This window comes from Mya arenaria, chromosome 15 (assembly GCF_026914265.1).
Source record: "Mya arenaria isolate MELC-2E11 chromosome 15, ASM2691426v1".
Classification (NCBI taxonomy): domain Eukaryota; kingdom Metazoa; phylum Mollusca; class Bivalvia; order Myida; family Myidae; genus Mya; species Mya arenaria.
This window is the reverse complement of record NC_069136.1, coordinates 30,935,312-30,952,217: the sequence shown is the minus strand read 5'-3', so window position 1 is coordinate 30,952,217 and position 16,906 is coordinate 30,935,312. Positions and strand designations below refer to the sequence as shown.

At 35.3% G+C, this 16,906-nt stretch overlaps 1 protein-coding gene across 4 annotated transcripts in view; it reads right to left on the bottom strand.

Moving 5' to 3' along the window:
- Positions 1-16,666, bottom strand: part of LOC128220595 (sodium/hydrogen exchanger 1-like) — a 51,012-nt gene extending 34,346 nt beyond the window's left edge. For 2 of the 4 annotated variants that reach the window (XM_052929044.1, XM_052929047.1), the window contains exons 1-4: positions 16,586-16,666; positions 8,986-9,085; positions 7,395-7,724; positions 12-57 (exon numbers count right to left, since the gene is read on the bottom strand). In XM_052929044.1, coding sequence (XP_052785004.1) covers positions 12-57; positions 7,395-7,716 — 368 coding nt within the window. In that variant the 5' untranslated portion in view covers positions 7,717-7,724; positions 8,986-9,085; positions 16,586-16,666. Of the gene's footprint in view, positions 1-11; positions 58-7,394; positions 7,725-8,985; positions 9,086-11,825; positions 11,869-12,075; positions 12,197-16,585 lie in introns of those variants that run through there. The other 2 variants (XM_052929046.1, XM_052929045.1) reach the window with 2 other exon arrangements.
- Positions 16,667-16,906: the final 240 nt, after the last annotated feature.

Genomic DNA, 16,906 nt, shown 5'->3' with positions numbered 1-16,906 from the left:
AGAGTCCTTACCAGGATTCCGGAACCTTGGAAGACAGAAAATCAGCATGGTGGAAACCTGCAATTAAATAAACCTTCATTAGAGAATGTTGAGAAACACTTTGTTTCAGTTTCAACTAGGAATGGCAAGAAGTACTCCAGTATTCGAGTAATCAATTGAACACTCAAGTATCAAATACTAAATGAATAACCATAAATACAGGGGCAAGTGTATCCATTAACTTTCCAGAGCGGTAACAATTTGAAAGTTAACAATGCTATCTATTTTAACAAAGTTCTGAACCATCATCCATCCCATACTGAGTTGACATTTTGCAAATTATAGATGATATAGTGTTAGAACAGAGATATAATTCTTGAACCATTCTTTTTCTTATCAGTACCAGACCAACAAAAATGACAAATTCAACTGAGCTTATTTTTTAGCAAGTACAGTGAAACTGCGTTCCCTCAAACAAGTGGTCGTTCGAGAACCGGCGTTGCCTCGAGGTCAGAGCTTGGTCCCGAACTTTTTTCCTTCTATTTTCATATATATTATACCCACGCTGCATCGAAACCTTATTATGTAGAGCAGTCGAGCAATATCCTTGGTCCCAAGTACACAAATCGTGCACAAAACCTTATGGCTCCCTCGAGGACATAATTTCACACTTTTTCACGAACGCGTGTTCCAAAATAAAAAAACAATTGCTAGGTGTTAAATTTTTCGCAAGTAGTAAAAATTGCAATGACAGTTGAAAGGCAATTTGATAGGTGTGAAAAATCGTTTTTCACTGTTAATGCATGACCGATATAAGTTGATAAGGGTATTTAAGATGATAATTATGAGAAGTTAATGACGAGAAGACCCTTTAGATGTGGTCAAAAGGTTCTTTGAATTCACTGCCGATGTTGACCGTGATCTTCAGTGCTCTGTACGCTGTCACGTCACATTACGATTGAACAGTTTCGCGAAACCTACATGATGCGCCAATCAACAATCCTTGATTTTGCGAAACTTAAATCTGACTAATGCCACAATATGTTCTGTCATTCAAATGTTGCTTGTTACGAAAATATGCTTTTTTGTTAAAATAAACATTTCTATTTATTCATTTATTGTTTTTTCTTTTGCGTTTTACATTTTGTTTACGTCAACATATTAGCGATTTCCACAACGCAACACATTATAGGTGTATTAGTAAACAGTCTGTTTGACGACTTCAAACTTAAAATACACTAAAAGATATTTCATATCAAACTGGAAAATTGAAAATCGGGTCGTTCGAAATATCGGTTCCCTCGAGGTTTTGGCTCGGTCCCTGGCAACATCGAGCGATCGCAGTTTCACTGTAGTGGATTACCAAATCTTCTACTCTTTGTCAACCTTAGTTTAACCTTAAATGTTTCAGGTAATATAATTTAATATCATAAGCACCTGCTTCTGTTTGCATGTTCCTGTACAACAGCCAGATGAACAATTATTTTATAAGTCATCAATAACAGACATTTTCATGACTAGCACCATTATAGATTTACAAAACAAAAGGCCCAAGAGGGCCTATGCTCTACCACCATGGCTCTTGGGTCATTTTCAATCCATAGCATGTACGTATCAGTAATAGGAAACAAATATATAGTTCACTTTTAGTGTTTGGGTTAGCTGAAAATGCTGGACGTTCAACATCTGAGGACAGAAAGTGTTGTAAGCAGATAAGTTGCATGAACTATTTTAATATGTGCCAAGTAAACTGGTAATCTGAGAGTAAAAAAAATTTGCTTCCAAAGCTGGACTCATGGTCAAAATTTCATTACTGTAGCTGTAAAAAAAAAAAATTGGTCAAAAAGTCAAAATCAAGGACATTGATGCTCGTTTGCAAAACTGTACACATGGTCAAAATTTCATTGCTGTAGCTTTTAAAATTAACAAGAGCTGTCACAGTATGTGACGAATGCCCCCGAATGTGACATTGACCTACGAACAAGGTCAGTACATGAAAAGTTGATCTTGCCTTTACGTGTCAAATACATATGGCAAGTTACCACCCATACTTAACAACCTAGACTGTTATGTCCTTATAAGCAGCATTGTGAATAAACACTAAGTGTGACCTTGTACTTAGAGGTAGGGACATGGGACTTGCACGTGACATGTTGCCTTGGTATGTCGGACACATGTGGCAAGTTATTTTAAAATCTGTCCATACAAGGGAAAGTTACAGCCCGGACACAACAACCTATACTCTATGTCCTTATATGCAGCACTCCATTGTGAATAAACACTAAGTGTGACCTTGACCTTAGAGGTAGGGACACCGGTCTTGCATGTGACACGTCGTCTTGGTATGTGGAACACATGTGGCAAGTTATTTTAAAATCTGTCCATACAAGGGAAAGTTACAGCCCGGACACGAATTATTGAGCCGGACACACGGACGGACGGAAGGACAGTGCGATTTTAATATGCCCACCTTTGGGGGCATAAAAAGTTAGTCAAAAGTGGTGGGGCCAGCTTTTGCCCAAGAGGCATAATTTTAAATGTTTTGCTAGACGGTCATCATATGATGCTCCACAACAAATATCAAAGGTGTGGGCCTTGTGGTTTAAAAACAAGAATATTTTAAAAATATTTCTTTACTAAGTCTCTAGGAAACTTGTGACCCCCGGGGCAGTGCCAGTTTTGACCCAAGGGCCATAATTTGAACGACCATGGTAGTGGACCACTAAATTAAGCCTTGTTCAAAATACAAATGTAGCAAAGATCTGCATAGCTGTTTCAGACAAAAAAGGTTTTTAACATTTCCCAATTTAAGTATACCAAACCTGTTAACCCAAGGGCATGGCCAGTAATAAACCCAGGGGCATAATTTGAACAAACATTCACAAGTAATTGTGAGCAATTGTGACATTACATGTAGACTTCGCTAAAAATATACTTAGCTAAAAATAGCATTTTCTAGGCATGCATGGGCAGACCTGGCTGGTTTTCAAAAGGAACTGAGCTTTAATGGATATCTAAATACTGTAAAAGTTTCATCGAGAAACAATCAAAACTGAAGACTGTATCGTGTTCACAAGCATTTGTTTACATAGCACAGATTTTTTTATACTTTTAAGACCCATAATCTAGGCATGCATATGCTGATCTGGCTGGTTTTCGAAAGGAACCGAGCTCTTATGGATATCTAAATACTGTACAAGTTTCATCGAGATACAATCAAAATTGAAGACTGTATCGTGTTCATAAGCAATTGTTTACAGACGCATGGACGCACATGCTACGTTCACAGTACCATCGCATAAGCTTTACTGGCTTTTGGCCAGTAGATTTAAAAATGAAAATTTTGATTAAAGCATCTTTAAACAACCTACAACAGTTTTCAAAGCAACAAAAATAAACATTCAAATGTTTTCCATGGTGTAATGTTTCATACTACTCGTCCATTGGCCATGGTGTAATGTTTCATACTACTCGTCCATTGGCCCTGGTGTAATGTTTCATACTACTCGTCCATTGGCCCTGGTGTAATGTTTCATACTACTCGTCCATTGGCCATGGTGTAATGTTGCATACCACTCGTGCATTGGCCATGGTGTAATGTTTCATACTACTTGTCCATTGGCCATGGTGTAATGTTGCATACTACTCATCCATTGGCCATGGTGTAATGTTTCATACTACTCGTCCATTGGTAATGGTGTAATGTTGCATACTACTCATCCTTTGGCCATGGTGTAATGTAGCATACTACTCATCCATTGGCCATGGTGTAATGTTGCATACTACTCGTCCATTGGCCATGGTGTAATGTTGCATACTACTCATGTTCATTGGCAATGGTGTAATGTTGCATACTACTCGTCCATTGGCAATTGTGTAATGTTTCATACTACTCGTCCATTGGCAATGGTGTAATGTTTCATACTACTCGTCCATTGGCCATGGTGTAATGTTGCATACTACTCGTCCATTGGCCATGGTGTAATGTTGCATACTACACGTCCATTGGCCATGGTGTAATGTTTCATACTACTCGTCCATTGGCCATGGTGTAATGTTGCATACTACTCTTCCATTGGCCATGGTGTAATGTCCATTGGCTATGGTGTAATGTTGCATACTACTCGTCCATTGGCCATGGTGTAATGTTGCATAACACTCGTCCATTGGCCATGGTGTAATGTTTCATACTACTTGTCCATTGGCCATGGTGTAATGTTGCATACTACTCATACATTGGCCATGGTGTAATGTTTCATACTACTCGTCCATTGGTCATGGTGTAATGTTGCATACTACTCGTCCATTGGCCATGGTGTAATGTTGCATACTACTCGTCCATTGGCCATGGTGTAATGTTGCATACTACTCATACATTGGCCATGGTGTAATGTTTCATACTACTCGTCCATTGGTCATGGTGTAATGTTGCATACTACTCGTCCATTGGCCATGGTGTAATGTTTCATACTACTCGTCCATTGGTCATGGTGTAATGTTTCATACTACTCGTCCATTGGTCATGGTGTAATGTTTCATACTACTCGTCCATTGGCCATGGTGTAATGTTGCATACTACTTATCCATTGGCCATGGTGTAATGTAGCATACTACTCATCCATTGGCCATGGTGTAATGTTGCATACTACTCGTCCAATGGCCATGGTGTAATGTTGCATACTACTCATGTTCATTGGCAATGGTGTAATGTTGCATACTACTCGTCCATTGGCAATGGTGTAATGTTTCATACTACTCGTCCATTTGTAATGGTGTAATGTTGCATACTACTCGTCCATTGGTCATGGTGTAATGTTGCATACTACACGTCCATTGGCCATGGTGTAATGTTTCATACTACTCGTCCATTGGCCATGGTGTAATGTTGCATACTACTCTTCCATTGGCCATGGTGTAATGTCAATTGGCTATGGTGTAATGTTGCATACTACTCGTCCATTGGGCATGGTGTAATGTTTCATACTACTCGTCCATTGGCCATGGTGTAATGTCAATTGGCTATGGTGTAATGTTGCATACTACTCTTCCATTGGCCATGGTGTAATGTTGCATACTACTCTTCCATTGGCCATGGTGTAATGTCAATTGGCTATGGTGTAATGTTGCATACTACTCGTCCATTGGCCATGGTGTAATGTTGCATACTACTCTTCCATTGGCCATGGTGTAATGTCAATTGGCTATGGTGTAATGTTGCATACTACTCGTCCATTGGGCATGGTGTAATGTTGCATACTACTCTTCCATTGGCCATGGTGTAATGTCAATTGGCTATGGTGTAATGTTGCATACTACTCGTCCATTGGCCATGGTGTAATATTGCATACTACTCGTCCATTGGCCATGGTGTAATGTTGCATACTACTCGTCCATTGGCCATGGTGTAATGTTGCATACTACTCGTCCAATGGCCATGGTATAATGTTGCATACTACTAGTCCATTGACCATGGTGTAATGTTGCATACTACACGTCCATTAACCATGGTTTAATTTAACATACTACTCATCCATTGACCATGGTGTAATGTTGCATTCTACTCATCTGTCTACCATTATGCAATAGACAAGGTGCATCCATCTTCAGACCTTAAGAACTTGGGTTCAATCCTTGCTGCCAGCATTTGTTTTCCATTTGTTTATTTTCTCATTTTATTATAATTATTATATTTATAAAATTAGGCACTTACATCTTGGTGTGTTTTACAAAAAAAATAAGGTTTTTAATATTTGGTTACATGAATACAGGTGACAATTCCTCTTATAATAAAGAATTAAAAATATATATTTAAACAATCACGTTTTGTCAAATAATACACTGTAATGTACACTCTGGTACACTTGGGGGATTGCAGTAATCGACACTAACGGGGTCCCGGGATCCCGAGGACACCAATTTTTCGGGAGGGACACCTAAACTTCGAAGTGCGGTATTCCGTCGGAACACTTAAATTTCTGACCGATAAACACTAAATATCAATAAATAAGCAGCATTTCATTAATTTATTACCTATATTCGGGTCCCCCTAAATTCCTTGACAGTGCATGACAAAATGATATTATATTATTATTATCGTACACACCAAAGCAAAAGTATAGCTGACTTTTTTACTATAGTTACGTCATGAATCTATAAATAAACAGGTCATGTCACAGGGCGCATGCGGGTTAACGTTTTGTTGTTAACATTATTAACAAGGTCAGAGGTGACAGATATTTATTATCGGCAAACAACTTATGTGGAATTATTATGCGTATGTGTCAGAACCGCCCAAAAAAGATGCCAACACTGCTGACTGTGATGCCTTAATGATGCGACCTTACAGTAGTTACAGTAACATTTACGGCACAAAAGACCGACATCCTACATTCAGCATTCTTTGTTAATTGGCATTCAACTTATCAGTATTATTTGTTAATTTTAAAGACATTCATTTTAATGCTTTGATCAAAACAAAATAGTAATAAAATTTGCAAAGTTTAATTAATTATCTAGAATCAATTTATAAAATTTTACGACTTTTTGGCACGAAAATTAACATACACAATTTTTGGTCGTCTGCTCTTCCAGTATGCACGACACCTGTTGGGGAGTCTGATTGATTTATCAGCAGCTCTACTAAATATTGACTTGAGTTTTCACAAGCCAGATGTAATATTCCTACTGTTTCTCAATAAAAGGCACCGACATATGACAAGACCCTGGACCATGATGTATTTTATGCGTATTTCCCGAAAATCTAAAAATAGTAACAACATCAAGTTTTTGTTTACATTGTATTCATCTTTGTTTTTGACTGGGACATTCTACCGCTTTTGAACCCAATACACCGACTTAGAGACCCAAATACACCTCACTGCCATTGCCAGAGGTTCACATGTCTGATATTCAGTGCTAGTAACTTGTCATTACATGCTGTTAAAAACATGTATAATAGGGTGTATACTTGAATTACAAATTGAAAAGTTAAAAAGTGGAAGGGACTCCTAATTTCAGGAAGGGACACCTGATTTCAAATGTTGGTGTCCCTTCGGGATCCCTTGGAAAAATAGTGTCGACCCCTGGGCATTGTTATCATAACACATGCCATCGTTTAAGCCTTCCTGTGATTGAACTAAATCAGCAGTATTTCAAATTAAATCTACAGACATTAAGCTTAAAGTTTATCAAAACATCATATTTCTCATCATTGAAAAAAAAAATTCACATGGGAAATTTCTTGACATATTTTTTCCAAATAACTTATAATTGATGATGAAAAATTTGGCATCAGCGTGTTGGAAGTGCTGATACACTGGTTCTATTATTTTATAAATTTAATTTTCCATTTCAAGAAAAAGACACAAAACAACTTCAATTATTTTAAACCACACATATTTGAATATTGAGCTCACCTATTTTGCTAAGTCCTGCAAAGATTATTACCAGCACCACAATCATTGGGCCTTTGACATGGTCATAGTTTAATTCTGCCACATGGATACGGTTGCTAGCATGATGACCTCCATCATCATCATGACCTTCATCACCATGGATACCACCATCAGGTGACAGGTGCTTGTCTTCTGTCTTGTTGCTATGGCTACTTGTTGTGGTATTGCTATGCAATGTCTTGGAGTTTGTAACTGGGTCATTTCCAATAGAAGATGATGTAGCTATGGCAACAAAACACAACAGCACAACAAAAGCTACGTGAATTCCTGTAGAGACCAGCATGTTGGAATCTGGAAGATATACAAATGACATTATATAGCAACAATTTATTATTGTAAAACACACATGAAAAGTAGAAAACACATACATGTTGTTGTTGTTTTATTATACTTGTAGATTTGCTTGAAAAGACCATAATATTATATTTGCAACAGCAACAAAATCTAGTATAACTTTAACATGACCATACATGTGACTCTAACGGCGGTAGGTAAAATATACCGCTTTTGAGACCCTACTAACGCCATACCCCTTTCCCGTCAAAATCTACCGTTATTGAAAGCGCTTTTAAAAAAAGTTATTCTTATCAAATTGGCCTTGAATTTCTTTTATAAACCTCAAAATTCTATCCACCATGCTAAAATACCTTATATGTCTGTTCACTTTAAAGAACATGATGCAATAAACAACTTGTCAAATCACTTCACACTTTGGCCGAGATCGTTGCTAAGTTACCAGAACGGTACGAAAGACAACTAATCAGAATTCTTTGTTAATTGGCATCCTACTATTTAGCATTTTTGTAAATATCAAAGACATAATAAAACTGTCAAAACATCAAAGAAAACAACATTTCCAAGGTGTTATTAATTATCTACAGTGTATAAAAATTTACGACATTTTGGCGGGGAAATTTGACATATACAGTTCTGCAGTTGTCAGCACTAATACTTGTTTTGGCAGTCTGATTTTATTTTTCTAGCAGCTCTTTTGAATAAAAACTTGTTTTTACAAGTCAGTTTCTCAATTAAAAACACTGACATTTGACAAGTCTCAACCATGACGTATTTTTTGTGTATTTTCAGAAAATCTAAAGATAGTAAAAAATATCATGTTTTTGTTTAGATTGTTTCCATCATTGTTTTTGACTGAAAATCAAAGGAATTAGAAATTCTCTCTGTCATTGCCAAAGGTTCACATGTCTGACATACACTTACCAAAATTTACACTATAACAACGTTAGAAATATTTTCTCCATTATAGCAAAAGCTACTAATACTTAGTATACACTGTGCCAGGTTGAGCATTTTCCAAAAGATTTCATTAAAATGATGTCATGACTTTATGTTTATCACATGGTTTTTCAATAGACGCCCATAAAATTGACATATTTCTTAAATTCAAGCGTAAAAAACACCAGAAAATCCATTGGTTTCATGGAGTAGGATCAAAATACAGTTCACTTATTATTACAAAAAAATCTATTTTCACCGTCTTGTTCACTCAGAAACAAAACAAATCTGCCAATATTGAACATCAACACAAGCCTACCAGATCAATCTTCTGATTCATCCAATAACTGGTTTCATGAAGATGACATAATGAATTTTCCAAGCTGGTTATCTTGTGTAACAGTTGTTAGGTTTCTCAGCTGAAGTATACAAAATATGGGATTATTGGCATTAGCATCACAATAAAACCTTTTTAATATTCTTCCTAAATGCATTCAACAAACAGTTTCCATTAGTGTATCATAAATCAAATGAATTGTTTTAGATTTATTGCTATGAAGCCCAAATTTTGAGGGTTTTTTACCACAGGTTTTATAATGCAAAACAGCAGAGGACATTAATGTGTTTCTATTGACATTAGAACTTGGAGTAATCCACAGATTCTAATGATATTCCACAAATGTCATTAATTGCATCACAAAAACCCACCTTTGTCCCCAGAGAATACAGGGATTTCTAGCCTTGAATGGAACTTTGGCCATCTTTCAATAAGACAAAGAATATATGGGAATGTGACAAAACATTAGAAACATAGTCCTAACAGAATTTGTGCAGATGTAAGATTCATAGTCCTAACTCCATTTTTGCAGGCAGATGTAAGATACATAGTCCTAACTCCATTTGTGCATGCAGATGTAAGATTCATGGTCCTAACTCCATTTGTGCATGCAGATGTAAGATCCATAGTCCTAACCCCATTTGTGCAGGCAGATGTAAAATTCATGGTCCTAACTCCATTTGTGCATGCAGATGTAAGATTCATAGTTCTAACTCCATTTGTGCAGGCAGATGTAAGATTCATGGTCCTAACTCCATTTGTGCATGCAGATGTAACTAAGATTCATAGTCCTAACTCCATTTGTGCATGCAGATGTAAGATTCATGGTCCTAACTCCATTTGTGCATGCAGATGTAAGATTCATGGTCCTAACTCCATTTGTGCAAGCAGATGTAAGATTCATGGTCCTAACTCCATTTGTGCATGCAGATGTAAGATTCATGGTCCTAACTCCATTTGTGCATGCAGATGTAAGATTCATGGTCCTAACTCCATTTGTGCATGCAGATGCAAGATTCATGGTCCTAACTCCATTTGTGCATGCAGATGTAAGATTCATGGTCCTAACTCCATTTGTGCATTCAGATGTAAGATTCATAGTCCTAACTCCATTTGTGCATGCAGACTTCAGATTCATAGTCCATTTGTGCAGGCAGATGTTAGAATCATAGTCCTTACACCATTTGTGCTGCAGATGTTAGATTCATAGTCCTTACACCATTTGTGCATGCATAATTATATTCATAGTCCTAACAGCATTTGTGCATGCAAAATTAGATTCAGAGTCCTAACAGCATTTGTGCATGCATTATAAGATTCATAGTCCTAACAACATTTGTGCATGCATAATTAGATTCATAGTCCTAACAGCATTTGTGCAATGCATAATTAGATTCATAGTCCTAACAGCATTTGTGCATGCAAAATTAGATTCATAGTCCTAACAGCATTTGTGCAATGCATAATTAGATTCATAGTCCTAACAGCATTTGTGCATGCATAATTAGATTCATAGTCCTAACAGCATTTGTGCATGCATAATTAGATTCATAGTCCTAACAGCATTTGTGCATGCATAATTAGATTCATAGTCCTAACAGCATTTGTGTATGCATAATTAGATTCATAGTCCTAACAACATTTGTGCATGCATAATTAGATTCATAGTCCTAACAGCATTTGTGCATGCAAAATTAGATTCATAGTCCTAACAACATTTGTGCATGCATAATTAGATTCATAGTCCTAACAGCATTTGTGCATGCAAAATTAGATTCATAGTCCTAACAACATTTGTGTATGCAAAATTAGATTCATAGTCCTAACAGCATTTGTGTATGCAAAATTAGATTCATAGTCCTAACAGCATTTGTGCATGCAAAATTAGATTCATAGTCCTAACAGCATTTGTGCATGCAAAATTAGATTCATAGTCCTTACACCATTTGTGCATGCATAATTAGATTCATAGTCCTAACAGCATTTGTGCATGCAAAATTAGATTCATAGTCCTAACAGCATTTGTGTATGCAAAATTAGATTCATAGTCCTAACAGCATTTGTGCATGCATAATTAGATTCATAGTCCTAACAGCATTTGTGCATGCATAATTAGATTCATAGTCCTAACAGCATTTGTGTATGCATAATTAGATTCATAGTCCTAACAGCATTTGTGCATACAAAATTAGATTCATAGTCCTAACAGCATTTGTGCATGCATAATTAGATTCATAGTCCTAACAGCATTTGTGCATGCATAATTAGATTCATAATCCTAACACCATTTGTGCTGCAGGCATTAGATTCATAATCCTAACACCATTTGTGCTGCTGACAATGCCCTGAAAAAACAGATAAACTCAAAACAGGCTGTTTCCCCATTTAATTCTTAATTCTTCAAAGAAAATATTCAGAATGAACTTACTGTGACATCATTGTATAAAAGACTACTTTCCAAGGTAAGACATTTTAATACCCTGATGTACAGAAAAATATCATTGAAGATATTCATCTTATTTACCATTACAGATATATTATTTACCATTTTGTTTACACATCCTGCATTAAATTTTGCTGTTTATTTTTTATCATTAAAATGTGAAAGTATCCCTGCAAATGGAAATATTGATTGCGTAATCTGTTTATTAATGTACAAAGTGCAAGATCAATTATATAGGCGTTCTATAGCAATTTGAAATGTCATGTCCTGTTGCCCTAGCTGCTTCATGTATATATCTCTTCATACTGTACATCTGTTTATCATCAAACCAACCAACCAACATTTAATGTTTACATAGCTGTTTGAACTTATAAAATACCTGACGTATCCGGATACTGACAAACACAATTTATATAGTTAACCCATCCAAAGAAAAAACATAATCCTAGTTTCACCCAAATATGATACTTCGGCTTTATATTCGAAATTCTCAATAAAGGATATTTTGTTGAAATTGATATAAGATATTAACTTAACACAAAACTTTGTTATCACAAAGGGTTTTAAAAATCCAGTATGCTTTTATGCTTAAAGGTCCCATTTGAAATGATCACATGAAAACTCTTAACCTATATCCATCAATCCTCACTCATATGATTGTTCTGCTAGTTTTCACTTTTGAAGAATGAATTACCGGTAATGAATGCACAGATATAACAGATACTATGTTAAACTTCAAAACTGCAATTAGACACAAACTTATTTCTTACAATACCAAGATATTTGAGGCATAGTTTGAACCATAAGTATAATCATTATTATGAAGTATGAGACAATAGAGATAACTGAATCAGAGGTCAATGGTTATTTAAAGTTTAATATTTTCACTGCAGTACTAAATTCATTCCCCTTTAAGAGTTTGGTTCCTGTATTGCTTAATAAAAGTAAAATGCAGAAATTGGTTCCCAAATTGCTTTATAAATGTAACAAAGCATTCAGTGTGATATTTTTTATCTAAAATAACAACACTAGGGATTAAACGCTAATTGAGCACTGTCACAAAATTGGTCATTAATGCATGAGGCAACAGATAATCGACTAATTTATTTTCTAAGAATCTATTATTGCAACTTGCTATATTCTCTCACACCAGTGTTTAAATTGTGCCATCCAATGGCTACAAGATAAGCAATGTTTTTTATGTGTGTTTTAAGTGATAATGGTTATGAATGTTATACTTAAATTTATATGAATATCTTAAAAGCAGGAGAGGATCCAGAATTAGACATAAGAGGGGGCATATCTAAGGGGCGCACCCCCAACCTGGATCCGCTAGTGGCGCTAGTGGAAAGCAATTTGTGGAGAGAAGATGGAGGATACTTCACATATAAGTGGACATAATCCTATCGGTGGCCTACAAGCAGTGGTGATATTCTTTTCATGAAAGGCATATCCTACTCATGTTCAAGGATTGCATTCTGCTACAAGACTGGAGAGAAGAAATATTTTTTCTCAGTTTTATGGCATGTATGCTTTCCTTGTTTTCAACAAATATCACATGGATGATGGTTTCATTTTCATCAGTATCAGAAGTTATTCAGGAGACCAGGAAACTGTTGTTTTTTATGCATGAAACATCAAGAGGATGTAACATTAAAGGGACTGTACACCAGATTGGCACCAAAAAAAGTTTTTTCTGTAACAAATCTCAGAACAATTATTAAATAGAATGTGTCACGCTTTGATATCATAATTGTAAAAAAAGTACCAAAATGTAAAAAAAAAATTGTGTAGGAGACCGGTTTCGAACACGTGTCTCCAAAATTGCAGTCTAGCCTTGTATCCACTGAGCTACGACGGCTTACGCTAATCTGGTGAAATAATTTTAAGCTAAACACCTAACTGGGTAATATCACATGATAACACCGACTAACCAATCACGCATAAGGAATGAATTCTACTAGGTAGACATACCCCAGTAATCTTTTTTAATGGAAAAGTACGAAACATCTGCTAAACTTAAATAAATTGCAAACTATGTGGAACTTCCGTTAGTAAGTTTCAATGCATTGCACACATTAATACCAAGTTTATGACAGTTTTCAACGAAAAAAAAATGCGTGCAAATTGATCATCTGGTGCACAGTTGCTTTAATGGAAGTTGCGCTGTTTGAATAATTATGTTGTTCTTAAAGGCCCTGTCTCACGTATGATAAAATAGCGAAAAAAAAGAGAAAATTGTTGAAAACTGACATAAACTTGGCATCAATGTGTACAATGCATTGAAACTTACTAACTGAAGTACCACATAGTTTACAAATTAATTAAGTTTAGCAGTTATTTCGTATTTTTCCATTAAAAAAGATTACTGGGTATGTCTACCAGGTAGAATTCATTCCTTATGCGCGATTGGCTTGTCGGTGTTACCACATGATATTACCGAGGTAGGTGTATAGCTTAATTATGTCACCTAATTAGAATAAGCCTTTGTAGCGCAGTGGGTAAGACGCTGGATTAGAATTTTGGCGACATGGGTTCGAACCCGGTCTCCGACACAATTTTTTTTTTACATTTTGGTACTATTTTTTACAATTATGATATCAAAGCGTAACACATTCTATTAGATAATTGTCCTGAGATTCGTTACAGAAAAAAACTTTTTTGGTGCCAATCTGTGACACAGTCCCTTTATGAGTTCATGTCGCCTGCACATTATGGCATTATTTTGAAAATGGTATCCTTGTGCTTTGATCAGGCAATGGGATATATTCATTTTTGAAGAAGAAGCATTAATAGAAAATACCGGACCTCGTAAGAAAGCTATGAAATATCAAAACCTGAAACCAAGAGGTTCCATGCACAGAAAAAATATTACAAATAAAAAGTGGCAGAAAGGGAAAATGGGAAAATATATGAAGAATAAAAAAAATTGAACTTTCAACATAAGTTCCTTTGTTAAAGATAATAAGTCTTCCTAGTATTGACTCCATCCAGCATTTACAGAAATATAAAATTTGGGAGACATTTTTATGAAAGCAATTTTATGTTAAAACAACGTATCACTTTGATGTGTTTTACAAGAAAATAAGTTTAGTTACAACAGCATCACAGCTGATGTGCTCTTGAGGTGGCACTGGGTATCAAAATATGTTCAATGAAAATGTGTTTGATAAACAATAAACTTTTAAAAAATTAAAAAATCAATAACATAAATTCTGTTGCTTGTCCAACATGGTGAATTTGGGGCATATTTCATTATTTTTTTTCTCTTTTATTGACATAAAAAGCAATTTTTGAAGATTTTATGGGTGGGCACATGCCAGGTGTACACCCTCCCTCTGGCTCACTGATCTTGTGCATCTTCATTGAATACAACTATTTGTCTAGGAAAAATCTGTGATAGACTCCAGACTGTTAGCTAAAAATATTGATTGGCAATTCAAGCCAATTCAATTTTATTTATGATAGACAATTGTGTGATCAATATACTCTTCTATATAAGATCAATGAATATATATATATATACATAGATTCTATACAAAATATGTCAAATGATTTTGTTAATATGTACCTTCAACTGTCTATCAAAGAAATAATATATATTACAGTAGGGTTATTTGAGGGTTATTTTTTTATGACATACATTTATATTTAATTAAAATATTTCTTTGATAGACACAAAGTTTTAAACTCAATAAAAATACATATGATATAACTACCTATATTATGTTTGCTCAATAGCCTTTTGACATGCTATAATCTGTAATAGACAATAACTCTGACGGTTTAAATGTTGCATTGAAAATATTTCATGATAGACTCCTAAACAAATGAATGTATTTAAATAGGCTTATAATATGGCTATATTGTCATTCCTTTTATAACAAAAAGTTTTTAAAAAATGTGTATAACGACAATGTGAACTACATTAATAATTGTGATGGCCTCGAAACAGGTCTGATCATAATTAGGGATAGACAACGGGGCCGACCCCGTATAACACGTCTATTATTGTAGATTAAGTAAAGATCTTACTACAAAAAAAAAACCCTGGGGGTTGATTAGTCCATAAAAACAGCTGCTTCAGAGTTTTTGACAATTTTTTATTTGGCGACTCTACGCATCCATGTCCCACTTGTTATTTATCTAGTCCAAATAATTGTACATTAGATGTTTTAAACGATTTTTGATATGGCAAATCCTTCACATACAAATTGTTTTGTACGAAAAGTGGGTAGTTATTCTGGTCGGGATTCCTGGTTAAAGCATATTGCGTCTACAAAATATCATAAAAACAAGAAATATTACCAGATAATGTTATTTTATATTAGTTCCATACACAAAAAATCAATATCCAACGAATAATCATGAGTTTGACGGGTTTTTCTACATTTCATTTTGTCAAAACATAACAATATATACATGACGGGCACATGCAAGGCTTCAGTTCACAATTTTAAAACAATCGGAACATTTCGGCCATGGCCGAGTTGTTACGGTTGTATTAACGAGGTCTATCTCAAAGCTTGTTGGAGGTGGCCGAGTTATTACGATTGGGTCAAGTTGTTCCCCTTGGCATAATTGTTGTCTGTGTCAGTCAACATTCGAATTATTGGAAAGGGAAATAATGTGTTTTAATGCATTAAATGCTTGTTTTGCGTAAAATAACTTTTCACTTACATGGTAAAATATGAATATAAACCTTTATCCATTTCAACCATAAAATACTTCACTTTATACAATTTCATTTTTTTTCAAACACCCCCGGTTTTTGCACAAACACATTTAGACGTTAGATATTGGAAGAATCCTGTATAACACGTCTATTATTTTAGACTAGTTGTTAACCAAAGAATGACAGATCACAGCGCTATATTGAGCGGAAAGATAACAGGCACATACTAGATGGTTTCATTGTGTTTTTACTTAACAGTGAAGTGTTAAGTATTGTTGATTTACAGTTGAAGAAAATATTTTACATTGGTATGGATCAGTCGACTTTAGGGAACAAAATGAATATCCAAATGTTAAAAAGAGTTCCCTAAATGCGCATTATTGTGGCTATGGGTTTATGTTTCGGGTGAAGTTGATGGCTATCATTACGTTTTTCATATGAGCTCTTGTACAAAATAACAATACCTGTCTTTCGTTGTAATTCGTCAAAACTGCACACCTTTACTTCCATTTCCGTGTTTACAATTTTAGTTACCTCCCTTTTCCCGCAATTCATTCGGAACTCCTCGGCTATTTTTATCGAAATGGCCGAGGAGCTCCGAATGCCCGCAATTGCGGAGATTTATATAAGCCGGGATCCGGTATTAAACGCAGATACCCAAAAAAAGAGAAAGGTTTTAAGAAACACAGATAACAAACACACAGTAGGCCATGGAGAAACGCAGATAACATATAATAAGAAGGATTTCTTTGAACATATTTTTTCAAGTGATTGTTGAACAACAG